The sequence below is a fragment of the Octopus sinensis genome, linkage group LG7 (genome assembly GCF_006345805.1).
Source record: "Octopus sinensis linkage group LG7, ASM634580v1, whole genome shotgun sequence".
Taxonomy (NCBI): Eukaryota; Metazoa; Mollusca; class Cephalopoda; order Octopoda; family Octopodidae; genus Octopus; species Octopus sinensis.
In genome coordinates this window covers 87,438,345-87,458,046 of record NC_043003.1, presented here as the reverse complement: position 1 = coordinate 87,458,046, position 19,702 = coordinate 87,438,345, and the positions used below count along the sequence as shown (strand labels likewise).

General features: G+C 37.7%; 1 protein-coding gene across 1 annotated transcript in view; it reads left to right on the top strand.

The window, feature by feature from the left end:
- LOC115214176 (dual specificity mitogen-activated protein kinase kinase 6) overlaps window positions 1–19,702 on the top strand; it is a 77,041-nt gene that overhangs the window by 14,698 nt on the left and 42,641 nt on the right. Inside the window, exon 2 of the mRNA XM_029783266.2 lies at window positions 15,436–15,481. Within this exon, the coding sequence (XP_029639126.1) occupies window positions 15,436–15,481 (46 nt within the window). The remainder of the gene's footprint in view (window positions 1–15,435; window positions 15,482–19,702) is intronic.

Genomic DNA, 19,702 nt, shown 5'->3' with positions numbered 1-19,702 from the left:
TTGACCAAAAATTCTAAGGTGTGTCATGCGACTAAAAATCTAAATAAATTAAAATATCACCCAAGTAAAAAAATTTTCTTAATCCCCTTAAACCAAAAAATACGTCAAAAAAGTTCATTTCATGAAAGCCATGCTAGGTTGGATCCAGGAGCATAAAAGTGTTCCACAAAATCAAGTCTGTAAATTTATTTAATGTTTTTGGCCCCACCCCCTTACACACAACTTACACATATCTATATATCCATATATATATATATATATATATATATATATGTATATACATACATCTATATATCCATATATATATGTATATATATACATCTATACATCTAGATATCCATATTTATATATATATGCATATATATATATGATGATATATATGTGCATATATATATGCTTATATATATATGTATATGTATGTGCATATGTATATATATGCATATATATATATGTATGTGTATATTTGTGTGTATATATATATATATATATGTATGTATGTATGTATGTATGCACAAAAAAAATCTACCACTTGTATGCTGATGATGATGCATGTTTGCAACTCATACGTGATGTCAAGACAAAGAAATCTGTAGATACACTACATATACCAGAGTAAGCACATAAATGTGAAACAAGGTAGGAAAAAATAGTACTCGAATACTTGAGGTAGAGTAATATCCTTTTTTAATTAAACTGCGAAAACATCACAAAATCTGTTATTCAGAGTTTCGCGTTCCTGTTCGTTAGATAGTTTTGATTGACAATTGTCAAACTGTTGTGGTTGAGATTCTCAACCAAAACTGTCCGACAAATAGGAACGTGAAACTCTGAATAACACTTTTTGTGATGCTTTTACAGCTTTATTAATAAAAGATATATTATATGTGTATACACACATGATAGGCTTCCACTTTCCATCTACCTAATCAACTCACAAGGCTCCAGAGCTAGAATAGTTAATATTTGCCCAGGGTTCCACCGTGGGCCTGCAGTCAAAACTGTGTTGTTGGGAAAGAAACTTCCTAGCCACACTGTTAAATATTATCAAACCTAACATTATTTCTCTTGCTTGTATTTTAAATGCACTAAGAGGGAGTTTTTATTTATCAAGTGCTTGGATAATCTTAAACAACTGGTGATTTTTAGCTCCTTATATTAAATATGTGTGACTCAACCATAGCATCTCTGTGTTCTGCCTCTCCCTCCCGCTCTCTTTCTGTGTACATGTGTGTGTATATATGTATGTGTATGTTTATGTAGATTACTCTTAGTCTTGCCAGTTGAGTTGAACATGCTTTTCTGAAGAGGTTTAATAAAACTGAAACATGTTCATTGCTTTCATTAGTTGTGTTTAATCCTTTTGTTGCAATAATTCTGTTGCAATTTACTGTCTTTGTTTTAAATTATTTTGGAAATATTTTAGTAAAACAACTGTCATTATAGCTGGTATTTGGACCATAAATTAGTATAAAATTTTAATGGAAAGTTTTAATTTAGATTACTTTAACCCTTTAGCATTTAAATCCGTCATATCTGATCCTGTTTTTTATTCAGATTGACTGTATCTGACCTCTGACACCTAGCCTACAACATCATTCTAATAATATACAATCGCAATATTGAAATCTCAAAACTATGAGATAATGGATGATTAATTAAAAAAAAATTAGGAGTAGGAGTGGCTGTGTGGTAAGTAGCTTGCTTACAAACCACATGGTGCCTGGTTTAGTCCCACTGCGTGGCACCTTGGGCAAGTGTCTTCTACTATAGCCTCGGGCCGACCAAAGCCTTGTGAGTGGATTTGGTAGACGGAAACTGAAAAAAACCCGTCGTATATATGTATATATATGTGTGTTTGTGCTTGTCCCCACAACATCGCATGATAAACGATGCTGGTGTGTTTATGTCCCTGTAACTTAGCGGTTCGGTAAAAGAGACCGATAGAATAAGTACTAGGCTTACAAAGAATAAGTCTTGGTTGTCGATTTGGTCAACTAAAGGTGGTGCTCCAGCATGGCCACTGTCAAATGACTGAAACAAGTAAAAGAGTATTTACATTTTACAGACTAATATCAATATTAAAGGGTTAATTCAGGAAGATTATATCAAAACCAGGGGCTGTTTCAAGCAAGTTGATATTAAAAAGATTAAGACCAGCCCAATCTGCAATGCCTGTGTTGTCCAGCTGGTTTTATTAAAGTCATTTCCTTTGTTCATTCTTAGATTTTAAGCAGGCTTTTTGTGCACTAATTGCTTCAACTAGTATAATTTATCAAAGTTTATTTTTTTTTTTTTGACTCTATATCTTACATGCAAGCCTCTGCAAATTTCAGTATACTGAATGTTCTTCTGAGATATTTTCACCTCAGCCAACCATATTGCTATTTCTTAAGGTTTACCGAAGCATGAAGCACAGAATAACAAGCCTGGGTGAACTATGTAGTAGTAGTAGTAGTAGTAGTAGCAAGGTATGCAGCAAAAGTTGTGCTGCTTAACAGTAGTTTGTAGATTTCAGTGGGTCAGTCCAATAATGCAGGAAAATTAACTGGACCAAAGAAGAGTTTTTTATTTTTTATTTTGAGAAATGTAGTATCAGTAATAGTCATAAGAAAGATAGGCAGTTGAAATGTAAATCATGTAAATAACTAATTTTTGAAAGGTTGAAAATAGTTAGTGTTACATCTGAAAGAGAGAGAAAGTTAATAATTATGTGAGTCAACAGCGTATCGAATGATCAGCCAAAAGGTTGATGGTTTTTATCTTATCTCCTGTGTTCACTCTGCCATAGCAAATAAACTTAACCTTCAGTGGCCCGATTCACTTAGTTGTGAGAAGCTACAAAAAAAAAAAGCATTCAAGATGACTGCTGTAAGCTTGTAAAGAGATATAGCTCATCTCATAATATTGGTTTCAAATTTTGGTACAAGGCCAGCAATTTTGGGGCAGTGGGTAAGTCAATTACATTGATCCCAGTGCTCAACTGGTCCTTACTTTATTGACCTCAAAAGGATGAAAGGCAAAGTCAACCTCAGTGGAATTTGAACTCAGAGCACAAAGACAGATGAAATACCACTAAACACTTTATCTTTTGTGTTAATGATTCTGCCAGCTCACTGCCTTAACCCCATGATAATATTGCTTGGATAGGGATAAGCTTAAAATAAATGATTAGTGCTGGGGTCGATTTGTTTGACTAAGCCCTTCAAGACAATGCCCCAGCATAACTGCAGTGTAATGGTTGAAGGCAGTATCTCGCCTGCATCTTATTACTTTACATATCACATTGATATTCTTCATTGAGAAACTTAAGTTTTTCTAGTTTACTGGACAAACTAAGAGCAAGTACAAGTTAAGTTTCGTTTAGGCTAGTTACAAATTCCTTAAGATCTGTTGGCCTCCAGCATACACTTCGAGTTTGTATTGGTATGTATCTGTATTGAATGAGGGTAAAGTGTTTTGGGAATGTAGGTGTTATAGTAGTGTTCTGGTATGTTGTTGGTTATAGTTGTTTTATCGGTACTTTACATGGTTGTAAGGAATTCATGGATTGAAATGTCTGTTAATGGTATAAAGTGGTTTTTTTTTTGTTTTTTTTTTTTACATATTTGTGTAGCCTCAAATAATTTTTAAGTTAAGATTTGTTTGCATTAGTGTCATAGAGGTGATACTCATATAACTCAGTTTCATTTTCTGGTTGAGGTTCTTGCCTATGTCTTCAACCTTATTTAATCTTTTATTGTTATATTTATGTTGAAATGTACTGCGTTCATTTAACCCTTTCATTACCAACCCAGCTGAAACCGACTCTGGCTCTGTAGTACAAATGTCTTGTTTTCATAAGTTTTAAATTAAAATCTTCCACCAAAACTTAGTCACAATTTATGTTCCTAACACTAGCTGAATGATAACTATATTAAGCACAGACCATCTCAAAATAAATACGGTAATGGAAGGGTTAAGTTAATTATGAAACTAATGAAGTATTTAGTAAAATAAATTCATCACATAGATTAGCATTTAAGTTTTGATGGATGGTTTTGATTGAGATCACTTCAAACTTTTTGATACCAACTTGCCTGAAACCTCCCTCTGGTTCTATGATACAAACACCTTGTTTTAAAAGTTATCTCCTTCCATCAAAACTTAATTTATGTTCCAACCACCAGTTTAATAATGACAAAATTATTCTAATAAATCCTTTATTATGTTCAAAAATAATTAAAAATATCCACTGCATTTCAAACAAAGATCTAATTAGTAATTTGTATCAGGGGCTCCCTCAGGTTGCTTAATGTCAGAAGGGTTAATAACTTGGTATAGAAAAGTAATAAAATGGAAAGACAGAGAGAAATAGCAGCTCCTTAATCTTTCATTCACCTCTGAACTTTGACACTGTACTGTTAAAAGTTCCATCTTCAAAACTAATTATATCACCTATGTAACAGAATTTATTGCTTCTAGCAAGCCTGCTAAGGAGTATATGGTCTTTGCTTATACTATTAATTATGTCAGTCTATCTGATGTGCTCCAAGATTTGATTTCTCTTTGTCAGTCTGCCAAAGATCTTATTGTAGTATTTGTTTATCAATTGTTTACACTGACTACACCATATTGAATTCCCTTCCTGCATAGCAAGCAAAGCTATTTCACCTAAGCTATTGTGCTTTTGTCATCTCAGCTATTTTCCCATTCAGTTTTACTCAACCATTACAGAAATCGTGGAATTGATTTGAATCAAATCTAGATGATAAGGTCTCTCATAACTCATGAACACACACACACACACACAGAGCCCATAAATGGACTGTGGCCATGCTGGGGCACCACCTTGAAGGGTTTAGTCAAACGAATCGATCCCAGTACTTATTTTTTTAACCCTTTAGCATTCAAATTTCTCAAATGCATTGCTCATTTATTCATGTTTTGAAATATTCACACATTATTTTGTAGCTTCATTTTGTAGATTTCAATAATGTGTTTGTATATTTTTAGAAAGACATTGTAGTGTAGGTGTAACAGGTTGGATCTAGCCATTTTAAACTTAAAACAAGTAGAATATTTGGGCTGGATATGGCTGGATTAAATATCAAAGGGTGAAGCTTGGCATTTATTCTTCTTTTGATGAACTGCTAAGTTATGGGTATATAAACAAACTAACACAAGTGTGATATATATATATATATATATATATATATATATATATATAGGCACAGACATGGCTGTGTGGTAAGAAGCTTGCTTCCCAACCACATGGTTCCAGGTTCTGTCCCACTGCAGGGTACCTTGAGCAAGTGTCTTCTACTATAGCTTCAGGCCAACCAAAGCTTTGTGAGTGGATTTGGTTGATGGAAACTGAAAGAAGCCCTTTGTATATCTACCTGTCTATCTGTGTGGGTTTATGTGTGTCTGACAACCAGTGTTGATGTGTTTACCTCTCTGTAACCTAGCAGTTCAGCAAAAGTGACTGATAGAATAAGCACCAGGCTTAACAAAAAAAAAATGTAGTGGGGTTGATTCATTCGACTGAAAGTTTTTTAAGGTGGTGCCCCAGCATGGTCACAGTCTAATGACAAAAACAAGTAAAAGAAAAAAAAAAAGTTACCAAGTCAAGTATTTACACTGTTACTCGATTTGTTGCTCTGGAAGGAATGAGAGGTTATGTCAACAGTGTCAAGATTTGAACTCAGAAGCTAGCAAACTGAGACTAAATACTGTGAGGTATTTATTTGCATTGTCAGATGCTTTACTATTTCAGCTAACTTGTACCAAAATCTGAACCCTGCTCTTAAAATGTTAATAGATGCAGGAGTGGCTGTGTGGTAAGTAGCTTGCTTACAAACCACATGGTTCCAGGTTCAGTCCCACTGCGTGGCACCTTGGGCAAAAGTCTTCTACTATAGCCTCATGCCGACCAAAGCCTTGTGAGTGGATTTGGTAGACGGAAACTGAAAGAAACCCGTTGTATATATGTATATATGTGTGTGTGTGTGTGTGTGGTGTGTGTGTGTGTGTGTGTATGTTTGTGTGTGTGTCTGTGTTTGTCCCCCCAACATCGCTTGACAACCGATGCTGGTGTGTTTACATCCCCGTAACTTAGCGGTTCGGCAAAAGAGACTGATAGAATAAGTACTAGGCTTACAAAGAATAAGTCCTGGGGTCGATTTGCTCGACTAAAGGCGGTGCCCCAGCATGGCCACAGTCAAATGACTGAAACAAGTAAAAGAGTTCAAGTTACCTTAATCCATTGAGTGATGGCTGGATGTGGAGGGACAATATGATCGTATTTTGTATTCATTTACTTTTTTTTTTTTTGGAAGCTCTCCGTCGGTTATGATGACGAGGGTTCCGGTTGATCCGATCAACGGAACAGCCTGCTCGTGAAATTAACGTGTAAGTGGCTGAGCACTCCACAGACACGTGTACCCTTAACGCAGTTCTCGGGGATATTCAGCGTGACACAGAGAGTGACAAGGCCGGCCCTTTGAAATACAGGTACAACAGAAACAGGAAGTAAGAGTAAGAGAAAGTTGTGGTGAAAGAGTTCAGCAGGGATCACCACCATCCCTGCCGGAGCCTCGTGGAGCTTTAGGTGTTTTCGCTCAATAAACACTCACAACGCCCGGTCTGGGAATCGAAACCGCGATCCTATGACCGCGAGTCCGCTGCCCTAACCACTGGGCCATTGCGCCTCCACATTTTGTTACCATATTTCTGTTGAAATACACTCTTTGTTTCAATTAATTTTGAAAATAAAAAAAATTTATCAAGATAACTTTGACAATATTAAATTGATGTTTGGAACATAAATTAACATGGAAGGTTTTGATTGAAATCACTTTAAAATAGGGAATTTGTATCATAGAACCAAAGGTAGTTTGGAGGAGGGTTGTATCTAAAGGCTTAATGCAGTGGTTCTCAGTCAGGGTCCATCTGAACTTTCAGGGTCTCTATAAGATTTTTAATGTCCACACAAGCAATATAGTAAATTGGGTCCATGAAAAAATTTTGCATTAGATGTATTTATTGCAAGAAGCAGCTAGGTTTCTTTCTCTAACATTTTACATAGTTCAGCCTGCACAAGTGAATGTGTGATAAACAAAATAGGAATTTTGTAACAAGCATCTACAAAATTAGTTTTTAACCCTTTAAGTGTTTGCATTATTCTGCCAAGATTAATCCTTTTTTATCCACATCGTTTTGAACTAATCATGCTTTATCTTGTAGCTATGAGATTTTGATGAGGTAGCTGTTAATTTTTTAAACGATATTGTAGGGTTGGTGTGAGAGACCAGATAGGGCTAGTTTGAACATAAACCAGGTAGAATATTTTTGGCCGGATATGGCCGGTTTAAATGCTAAAGGGTTAAACATCAAATGGTTATGTGAACCTACCACAATAAAATAGTAATCAAAGGGGTTCAAAGGTAAAAAATAGGTGAGAACTACTGGTTTAATGTGACAAATCATGAAGCCTTTTTTACTGCTCCTGTTGAATCACCCAGTGTAAACTAATGAAATAATATATTCAAGAGTACTTGAACACTATTATTTAATGCAATATCTATTTTCATCCCAATCTGCCTATGTTTTTACCTACTGGGATCAGTCTGAAGAAATTCAAGCTAAACATCAGCTATATATAATATTTATTAGTGGCAGAGGCCATATTAATACTAAGAGGTAATATTTATTCCCACTTCAACATAGATCTTCTGTTAGAACAAACTATACTGTAGTAGTTACCAAGAGAGAAATCTCCCTGCCAGCGATATATAGAATAACAGTGCCAGAACAGTGAGCTTGTTAAAAAATATATATTAGCAAGAGAGATAGTATTAATACCGAGTGGTAATATTTATCCCCATAGCTGTTTCCTGCACCAGCTTCACATAAAAGCCCCAGCTCATCCAAAGTGCCTTGGATCGCAGGACGGCCTGCTGTGTTTACCTTGGATCATAGGGCGACCTGCAGTGCTTGAGGAGACCTATTGACTAAGTACATCAAAATCAAATGGAAATTGTTGTTGTGATACCTGTGCTGGTGGCATGTAAAAAGCAGCATCCGAACGTGGCTGATGCCAGCGCCGCCTTGACTGGCTTCCGTGCTGGTGGCACATAAAAAGCACCAACCGATTGTGGCCATTTCCAGCCTCCCTTGGCACCTGTGCTGGTGGCTCATAAAAAGCACCCACTACACTCACGGAGTGGTTGGCGTTAAGAAGGGCATCCAGCTGTAGAAACACTGCCAGATCAGACTGGAGCCTGGTGCAGCCTCCTGGCTTCCCAGACCTCGGTCGAACTGTCCAACCCTTGCTAGCATGGAAAACGGACGTTAAACGATGACGATGATGAAACGTAGATGTTCTGTTGGAACAAACTATACTGTGGTAGATACCATGAGAGAAACTCTCACATTAGCTTTTGGTTTAAAATGCACTCAATTATATCACTAGTGGGAAGATAAATCCTTGTTGCTTCCAGCACTGAGACCACCAACTATATATGATGTGACCTGTTGAGATCATTACTACTGCTCTTCTTGCCCCCTGCAAATGAAAAAAGAACAATATTTTCACTCACTAATTTTTATTTTTTACTTGTTTCTGTCCTTGGACTATGATCATGCTGGAGCACCACCTTAAAGGGTTTAGTTGAATAAATCAACCCCAGTACTTATTTTTAATGCTAGTATTAACTTATTGGTCTCTTTTGCTGAACTGCTAAGTTGTAGGGGATGTAAACAAACCAACAGCAATTGTCAAGTGGTGGCAGGACTCTCACACACATACACACACATGATAGGCTTCTCACAGTTTTTGTCTGCCAGATCAACTTGCAAGGTTTTGATCGGTCCAGGTCTGTAGACGAAGACACTTACTCCAGGTGACCTTCAGTGGAACTGTACTCAAAACCACATGGTTGGGAAGCAAGCTTGTCAACCACACAGCCACACTTGTAATTTTCTGCAACTTCCATGTGATTCTTTTTTTTTTTTTAGCGCAATAATTAATTAACTGAAAAAGGGAAGCAACCATGATTTGTATTGCTGATCATTCCAGACAGCTAAGGTTCAAGTTCAGGCTGAAATTCTGTAGGTCAGTAGGTCAAAGCTTGCAGGTAAAATATCAGCCAAGAGGAAATTCTAGAAGGTAGTGCTTTTGTAGGAGAGGGATGATTGGGTAAAAATCAGGTGAAATAGTGGAGTGGCATTGAGATATTATGCAGTTTGTGAGTTCAGAAAAGCAGAAGTGGTTGCAGTAGAAGTAGAAGAGGCAGAGATGGTTATAACATTTTGGTAAATGTGTCTCTGCCAATCAACCAAATAGCTTAGTTAATGATGTTAGTTTATGTGTAGCTAGCTACATTGTCCCAGATATGTACATACCTTCCATTTATAGGCACAGGCTTGACTGGCTGTCTGGTTAAGAAGCTTGCTTGCAACTATGTGATTGCTGGCTCAGTCACCTAGAGCAAGTGTCTTTTACTGTTGTAGTCCAAGGATGGCTAATGCTTTGTGAGTAAATTTATTAGATGGAAACTGTATAGGAGTCCATCTTTTGTGTGGGTATGTGTTATTGTGTTTGTATTTGTCCCTCCCCTCTACTGCTTGACAACCAATTTACACTCCCCGTAACTTAACAGTTTAGCAAAAGAGACTGATAGAATAAGTACCAAACTTTAAAAACAGAAACAATGCATTAGGGTCGATTTGCTTGAATAAACCACCCTTCAAGGCACTTGTACCCTAACATGGCCATGGTCCAATGATTGAAACATGTAAAAGAGAAGAGGAAATTTTGTAATTTGAATTTTATTGGTTATCCACAATTCTGTGCTGAAACATTTTCAGATCCCTATAGAGAGTGGGAGATTGGAGGCTTTGGTGAAGATAAAAGCTAGCTGGGATGTACTGATTGAACGTAATAGCCAGTATTTAAAGGGAAAAATTTGACAAGTCAGTCAGTCACCAGCTGACACTCACTGACGATACATCGAAGAGGCCAGGGAACAGAAGAAAGAAGACATGCACCCAACACCAGAGCTGAAGACACCTCCGAAAGGGGGGGAGGGCGCCATGTCAAAACGGTAGAAGAGTAGGGGCCGAAACCGGATGTGGTTCCTCCTGATGATGTCTTCAGCTAACTGGATCCTATAAAGGAGCTGTTGTGGTAGCAGACCATGAAACACGGTTGTAATTCCTTCCTTGGGTTGGAATGATTACTAAAGTTTTCTGTACTTGACAATCATGCATGCATCTAGTGGTGAGAGATGAAGGGATGGAATAGCTTGAGAAGAGTTTCATTTGTGTATGTGTGGAGTTGGATGAAAAGGGAACAGTGACTGCGGCTTTATCTGTAAAAGTAAAACAGTAAACTCTACAGATGCTTGTGATAGTCTGTGTTCGCAAATAACATTTCCAAATTATTCAAACACAGGCGCAGGAGTGGCTGTGTGGTAAGTAGCTTGCTAACCAACCACATGGTTCTGGGTTCAATGCCACTGCGTGGCACCTTGGGCAAGTGTCTTCCATTATAGCCTCGGGCCGACCAAAGCCTTGTGAGTGGATTTGGTAGACGGAAACTGAAAGAAGCCTGTCGTATATATGTATATATATATATATATATATGTGTGTGTGTGCATGTATGTTTGTGTGTCTGTATTTGTCCCCCTAGTATTGCTTGACAACCGATGCTGGTGTGTTTATGTCCCCGGCGGTTTGGCAAAAGAGACAGAATAAGTACTGAGCTTACAAAGAATAAGTCCCGGGGTCAAGTTGCTTGATTAAAGGCGGTGCTCCAGCATGGCCGCAGTCAAATGACTGAAACAAGTAAAAGTAATTAAAGTACTGGAATATATTTTTTGCTTTGAGGAACAAGAGCAGAAATGATGCATCATCATCATTGTTTAACATCCACTTTTCCATGCTTGCATGGGTTGAATAGGATTTGTTGACTCAGATTTACTATGATCAAACATGTTTCCATGGAAGATTGAAGACAAAGGACATCATTTGCTTGATAGTGACATTCTTTTACAACTATCACTTGAAGTCAAAAGGAGACAGTAAAGCACACACCACATTGGGCTTCGTTCAGTTTCTCTCTTTGAAATCCACTTACAAGGCTTTAGTCAGTTCAGGGCTGTAGTAAAAGACACTTGCTCAAGATGCTACACATGGGACTGAACCCAAGATCATGTGGTTGGGAAGGAAGCTTCTTACCACACAGCTATGCCTATGTCTATAAATTGAAGGATGAATTTGAAATATCAAGAGTAAGGAGAAATTGTAATTGTGAAGAATAAGGGGAGCAGAGAGAGATGAGAAGGGTTAAGTAGAGAGGGGACGGTTTGTTGGTATTCTTTTTTTTTTACCTTGCTCTGACCATTATTCTCTTTGCTATCACTCCCCTCCCTTCTCTCTTCCATTATTCTTCATTTTTTCCCCCCATCATTTCCACTATTTCCAGTTTATCCTGCAATATATATAAATACTAAGGCAGCGAGCTGGCAGAAATGCTAGGACGCTGGGCAAAATGCTTAGCGATATTTCGTCTGTCTTTATGATTCTGGGTTCAAATTCCGCCAAAATCAACTTTGCCTTTCCTCTTTTCATGGTTGATAAATTAAGTACCAGTTGCATACTGGGGTCGATCTAATTGACTGGCCCCCTCCTCCCCCAAAATTTTAGGCCTTGTGCCTAGAGTAGAAAAGAATATATACAAATACTCTCCCTTTCTCTCTCTCTCCCTGTCCCTCCACCTCTCTCAAAAGGGACAGAAAAGTTGCCATAAGAAAGACAAAAGACTGAGAAAATAAATCGCAAAGATTCTGCAACAGAGGAAGGGATTAAAGTTTTTTTCCCCTTAGCTTAAGGAGTGCAAAATAATCCCTAATCCCTTAGATTATGTAGTTCAAAATAGTATATTATTAGTTCCTGCGCCATCAGTTTTCATGTTGAGAAGGTGTAATGGTGTAATGTGTCACCAGATAGGGTTCCAGGGAAAGATGTTCTCACCGCAAGATGAGAGTAGTAAAACAGTTGCTCGTTTTTGAAATTCAGTCTGCAGTAGAAACAGTTGTTGAACTTAGTGTTTACTCTGGAAATAAGATTTATCCGCTCAAAATTTCATTGCCTTTGATTGTGCAAAGCCGTTTTATGTGTCCGTCTATCTTTTATTGAAGAATGTCATGTTTGAAACTTTTTTTTTTGTTGAGCTATGTCAAGTTTAGTGAAGCAACGTGATTTACAGAAAATACCACTTCTATTTTCTGGTAGATATTTATCACATTACTGGAATAACCATGAAGTTTAATTTTACAGTGAAAGGGTAGCACGCTGGGCGAAATGCTTAGCGGTATTTCGTCTGTGTTACGTTGTGAGTTCAAATTCTGCTGAAGTCGACTTTGCCTTTCATCCTTTCGGGGTCGATAAATTAAGTACCAGTTACGCACTGGGGTCGATGCAATCGACTTAATACCTATGTCTGTCCTTGTTTGTCCGCTCTGTGTTTAGCCCCCTGTGGGTAATAAAGAAATAGGAATGGGTTGGGAAGAGACTGAAGTTTTTCACATATTCATTCGGCCTCTTATATTTAAAATTTTTAAAGGCGGTGAGCTGGCAGAACCGTTAGCATGCCAGGCGAAATGCGTAGCCGTATTTCGTCTGCCGTTACGTTCTGAGTTCAAATTCCGCCGAGGTCGACTTTGCCTTTCATCCTTTAGGGGTCGATAAAATTAAGTACCAGTTACGCACTGGGGTCAATGTAATCGACTTAATCCCTTTGTCTGTCCTTGTTTGTCCCCTCTATGTTTAGCCCCTTGTGGGTAATAAAGAAACATATATTTTAGATTTTACAACTTTCATGAGACATTCATCTTCACTTTTTGTTTTTGACATTTTTCATCAGATTACAGCCCATGGGACCCTGTTAACATCTTTCTCAAATTAGACATGCAATTTTTATTTTGTATTAATTTTACTAAGAGACTTTCTCTTGATCTTATAACTCAATAAACTTTGAATTTCAGACTTGTTTACTACTACCACAATTCAGTGGTTTACTACTGCCAAGTCATTTTTGCAACCCCAAATCACATCACACTGCCTGCAGTTTCAGTGATTATTAACCTGCAAAATTTCAAACAACCATCATCATCATCATTTAACGTCCGTTTTCCATGCTAGCATGGGTTGGACGGTTTGACTGGGGTCTGGTAAGCCATGGAGGCTGCACCAGGCTCTAGTCTGATTTGGCAGTGTTTCTACAGCTGGATGCCCTCCCTAATGCCAACCACTCCATGAGTGTAGTGGGTGTTTTTTACGTGCCACCGAAACAGGGGCCAGAGCAGGCTGGCAAACGGCCATGATCGGTTGGTGCTTTTACGTGTCACCGACACGGACGCCAGTCAGGCGGTGCTAGTATCTGCCACGTTCGGATAGTGCTTTTTATGTGTCGCCAGTATGGGTGTCTTAACTACAACTTCCATTTGAATTTGTAATTTGATGTTGAGGTACTTGACTCAATAGGTCTCCCCAAGAACAGCGGGTCACTCTACGATCCAAGGTTAGCACAGCCATGAACTCATTTCATTTGTCGGGTCTTCGAAGTCACAGCATATCTCCAGAGGTCTCGGTCTTTCGTCATAGCCTCTGTGAGGCTCTAAGTACAAAGGTCATGCTTGACCACCTTGTCCCATGTCTTCCTGGGTCTACCTCTACCCTGGATTCCTTCAACAGTTTGGGAGTGGCACTTCTTCACACATAGTTATGCAAATATCCGTTGTAGTATCTAATAATTCTTTTGAAATGACTGTATGTCAACTGATAGGATGTTAATTTCATCTCTGGATATTAAACACCAGATCCAGAAACATAAATAGTAACTGTTTAATAAGCCCTCTGCAAAATGAAATGTTCTTGTTTGTTTTTTGTTTTTTTTCTTTTCTTTGTGAAACTATTCCATTGTCAACATACTCAATGGGAAAAGATATATCTCTAAGTACAGAAATAAGATGTCACGTGTGTGAACATTGTCACCCTCAGCAGTTTTCCCATACTGGCATACTTCAACAGATCTTAAATGTAGAAAAATGAAAAAGTAAAGCTTTCTATGTATGAGTCTTAATCTTCTTGACTATGTTTTGAAAGGTCTTTATTAACATAACTTAGACAGGATCAGCCCTGGTAGTTAATTGAATTCAGAATATAAAGAGGTCTAATTAAGTACAACAAAGTATTTTGTTAGCCCTCTACTAATTCTGCTACTTACTCTTCTACTTATGAAAATAATAATGGTTTCAAATTTTGGTACAAGGCCAGGAATTTTGAGGAGAGGGTGTAAGTTGATTACATTAACTCCAGTGCTCAACTCGTACTTGCTTTGTTGACTCTCAAAGGACGAGAGGCAAAGTTAACCTTGGCAGGATTTGAACTCGGAACATAAAACTAGAAGAAATGTTGCTAAGTATATTATCCAGCATGCTAACAATTCTGCCAGCTTGCCACCTTTCTCACAATAATAAAAATAGTTTCTCAAATTCTCCTTAAGATTTCTGGCTCTGATGGCAAAAAGTTTTGGTGAAGAAGAATTGACTATTAGTCAATTAAATTGAGACAAAAACTTCAAACAAAAAAACTATCAATCAATTGCATCGTTGTCACCCAGAAAGATGGACCTACAGAGAGTGTTAGTACTGTCTCATCTGAGTAAATAACACAGATAAAATGAAAGCAAGCCTTACACCAGACTGATTGGAGTGTAAGAGTTAAGCATGTACAGATATTTATATACATGCAACTTGAAAGGAGTGAAAGGGAGATTGAAGAAAAAGGAGGAAGAGTGATGCAATGTTCCTCAATCCTTTGATCCCTGACCACCAATCCCCACCTCCCAGGTATGCAGTACCCAACTGTAGATGTTTGCATCAAAATTGTTGGAAAGATAATATACTGTTGGCACTGGAATTCTGAGTTGGTAGATTCAAACATTTGAATCCTGGCCTCTGCCAGATGTGCACTCCTACCTAACCGTTGGCATCCACATGAAAGTCACTGGAAAAATGATAGATGTCAGAATCTCATGGCAGAACAGAATACCAGGCTGGTGGTATGCAGCCAAACATTTTTGGCTTTAGAATTCCAGCCTGGCTGGTTCAAAGTGCTCAGTATTTTAATGGGGACTTGGTATACATTAACATTGTTATTCCATTGAATAAAGACCTTACTCCTTCCTTCAGTGCAGGTTTTCAGAAAAATAATGCTAGGCCTCTCAAAATGTGTCTACCACTTCAACAAACAACTAGTGTCCATGACTAATACAGAAAATACTTTCACTTTTTCCCTAACATGCATGCACATTGTTTTGACAGTTCTTTTTGTAATCTGAAGCACTGTCTAATTCTGCTCTAAGAAAAAATTTTTCCATTTTATTTGCAGGACCACCTGGCATAACTTTGCCATCATCCTCACAAAATGACTGTGTGTAAGTAAAGACTTTTTCTTATTATGTTGGTCAATTTCTTCCTGATACATATTCATAAATTATGATCTTTTTCTAATCTATGTTTGCTTTCTACATTGTATTCCATCATTAATCATTTTAATCCTTTCATTACCAACCCGTCTGAAACCGACTCTGGCTCTGAGGACAAATGTTTTGCTTTCATAAGTTTTGAGTTAAAATGTTCCACCAAACCTTAGTCACAATTTATGTTTCTAACACTAACTTAATCTCTATATATATAAACGGCAAAATGTCTGTCTGTGTGTATGTGTATCCTTTATACAAATCCACAATTTTTCAGTTAGGGGGCTTGCACTTTCTATGGTCATTCAAAACTGTCCAAGGGTGGTTGTGCACATCTTTACATTTCCCCAGTCACCCTGCAAAGCCATTAAAAAATCAATAGAAGTTACTTTTTTGTGAATTTTCTATCCAAAACCCAATCAAAATGCCCGAAACTTGATATGTCAATTGAATGCCAGCTAGCTGTATGTGATTGGTCGGAGATTTGGACAGTACTCGCATGTATGTGCGCACGCACGCAGCTGTATATGCATGTACTAGCACTATGACCTGGCGTTGCTGGGTCATAGTGCTAGCGATAACTAAGCCATTTTACTAAATTCTTTGTTATATCTAAAGCAATTGAAAGAAACACAGAGCATCTCAAAATAAATACAGTAATGAAAGGGTTAATGTCCACTTTTCCATGTTTGCATGGGTTAGAAGAAATTTGCTTAGGTAGGTTTTTCTATGCCTTTTCAAGTTTGACCTTCTTTCAAGCAAGGTTGTTTATTTTCCCTCATAGCTGGAAGATTGGAAACAAAAGATACTGCTTATATGACGGTGATGTTCATTAAACAACTATTACCTAACGAAGAAACACAAGCACTAACACCAAAACGCATGCACACGCTAACACACTTACACATTCATATATGTACATATATTTTGTGCTTCTTTTAGTTTCTGTCTATGAAGTTGAATTGCAAAGCTTTAGTTGTCTTAGGGCTATAGTAGAAAGCTTTGTGAGTGGATTTGGTAGATGGAAATTGAAAGACCTCTGTCATGTGTGTATGTCCAACTCATGGCAGCATAGAACAAGGACATTAGCTGCTGTGTGTGTGTGTGTGTGGTGTGTGTGTGTGTGTGTGTGGAGGCGCAATGGCCCAGTGGTTAGGGCAGCGGACTCGCGGTCGGAGGATCGCGGTTTCGATTCCCAGACCGGGCATTGTGAGTGTTTATTGAGCGAAAACACCTAAAAGCACCACGAGGCTCCGGCAGGGGGTGGTGATCCCTGCTGTACTCTTTCACTCTTTCTTCTGTTGGCCTGCTTGCTTAGCCAGCGGGGTGGCATCATTCGAAGGCTAAAACAATGCGAACGCATTGTGACCAGCGATGTGTAACAATATCTGATGGACTGGTTGGTTACGTGATCACGTGATATATATATATATATATAATATATATATATATATAGTTCAGCAAAATTTAGATTTAGATGAATATGGTACTTAAATTAAAGGCACCAGAATTTTGTATGGTATTATCCATATAAATCAAATGGGGTGATTGTAATCAAAATAAGAAACAAGAATATCCAAGGTAGCGTAGTACACTTGTTTCATGCTGCTTCATTTTATTAAACACTGTAAATATTACATCAGTTTTAAAATGTCGAGCAATCTTCAGCCACATAGAATTTTTCAATTAAACGGCCAATGCACATTCTTATACCTATTTCATTTGCCAACGTTACAAAGAGGGTAGATATATAAACAGAGAGGTTAATTTCATCATTAAGAACATGATGGTAGTATGTTCATATATATATATATATATATATATATATATATATATATATATATATATATATATGTGAATGTTACTCATTTCCAATATTTTGTATTCTGCATAAACATGTCAGGTTATGGGGAAATATTACCTTGCTAGGAAACCAATGAGAGTTGGCAACAGGATGAGGTATCTGGTTGTAGAAAACTTGCTTCAATAAACTCCATCTGACCCATGTAAGCATAGAAAATTGAACTTTAAAAATATGACGTGTGTGTATACATACATACATATGTACGTACGTACCTACGTACATACATACATACATACTTACATACGTATATATGTACATACATACATACATACGTATATATGTACATACATACATATGAGAGGTATTGGTATCTAGAAGACTCAAGATGGCAGGTAAGGCTTTGTAAGTGTTACGGGAGGACCATATTAGACTCTCAGTTCAATAATGATATGAGTGAGGAGTCTAATGTGGGTCTTGTGTGAGCATGTATATGTTAAATAAAATGAAACAACAAAGCCAAGGCGGTGTGGAATTTGTAGGACATTCATAGAGAGAAAGGTAGCTTTACAGCTGTTTCTGGGATATCTCTTCATCAGAGATAATATGAGATAGTTAACTAGAGGGAAATAGTAGAGTTCAATATAAGGAGTTATTTTGGAAAAGGAAGGAAATAAGAAGTATAAAGGGAAATAAGAGAATAAAAATATATGTAGGATACTGCAGTTCCATTATCCAAGGAAAGTGCTGTGTAGAATGGGTAGAAATACTTCTCATCCATGGTATGTAGATTCCAATAGGAATTCATATTTTGTTATTACAAGTGATTATTGTGGAGACATAAATTCCATGTGCTGCTTATTCAAAGGAGTCTTGTGGTGTAAACAGCACATGGAATTTTTGTCTCCACAATATCCACTTGTAATAACAAAATATGAATTCCTATCGGAATCTACATACCATGCATGAGAAGTAGCGGGGTGCAAAGAGCACTATACAAGTGTGATAGTTGACAGAGCAGCTAACTGGCTTCGATGCCAGTGGCACATAAAAGGCACCATTCGAGTGTGATTGTTACCAGCGTCGCCTTACTGGCACTTGTGCCCGTGCTAGTAGGGTGCCAAGAGCACCATCCGAGCATGATCGTTGCCAGAGCAGCCAACTGGCTTCTGTGGCAGTGGCACGTAAAAGGGCACCATTCAAGCGTGATCGTTACCAACGTCGTCTTACTGGCACCTCTGCTGGTGGCATGTGTAAAAAGATTCTAATGAGGTCATTGCCAGTACCGCCTGACTGGCCCCTGTGCTGGTGGCATGTAAAAAGCACCCACTACACTCTCGGGGTGGTTGGCGTTAGGAAGGGCATCCAGCTGTAGAAGCTCTGCCAAATCAAGATTGGAGACTGGTGCAACCATCTGGTTCGCCAGCCCTCAGTCAAAATCGTCCAACCCATGCCAGCATGGAAAGTAGACGTTAAACGATGATGATGATGATCTACACACCACTTTCCTTGGATAATGGAACTGCAACTGTAACATCCTACATATATATATTTATTCTCTTGTTTCCCTTTTTACTTCCTATATCCATCCTTTTCCAAACTAACTCCTTATATTGAACTCTACTATTTCCCTCTTGTTAACTCTCTCATATCGTCTCTGATGCCAGGATATCCCTAGTATCCCTGAAACAGCTGTAAGACTACCTTTCTCTTTATAAATGTCCTATAAATTCCACACAACCTTGTCTTTGTTGTCTCATTTTATTTAACATATACATACATATATATAAGTGTTAAGAAGAGCATTGAGCCTTAGAAACCAAGCCAAAAGAGACTGGTGCAGCTCTCCAGATTACCAGTTCCAGTCAAGCTGTCTAACCCTTACCAGCATGGAAAATGGACACTAAATGTTGTTGATGATGATGATATATAATTATATGTATATAATTGATGTAACTGTGCATATATATCTAAGCATACATGTACATAAGATGAGGATTGTTGTGTACCTTACATCATAGTAACTGTTACTTTTTCATAATCATCTTTTCTTAAGGTATTACTCCTGTCTTCAACAGAGAAGTCTTTTTTTTGTTGTTGTCTTTTTAAACTTGAATGTAATTATAAAAAAAATAGCTTCATTAGATATTGTCATATAGAAATAGGTCAGTTTGTGGTTCACTGATTTTCAGAAATTTGATAGTAATAACTTATCACTTATGCATACCTGAATTCCTCTGAAGTTATAAAAACCAATCTGTTGATCAATCATTTATCTTAAGAAGCTTGCTTCCCAACCACATAGTGGTTCTTTCCCACTGTGTGACACCCTGGTCGAGTGTCTTCTACTATAGCAACTGGCTGACCAAAGTCTT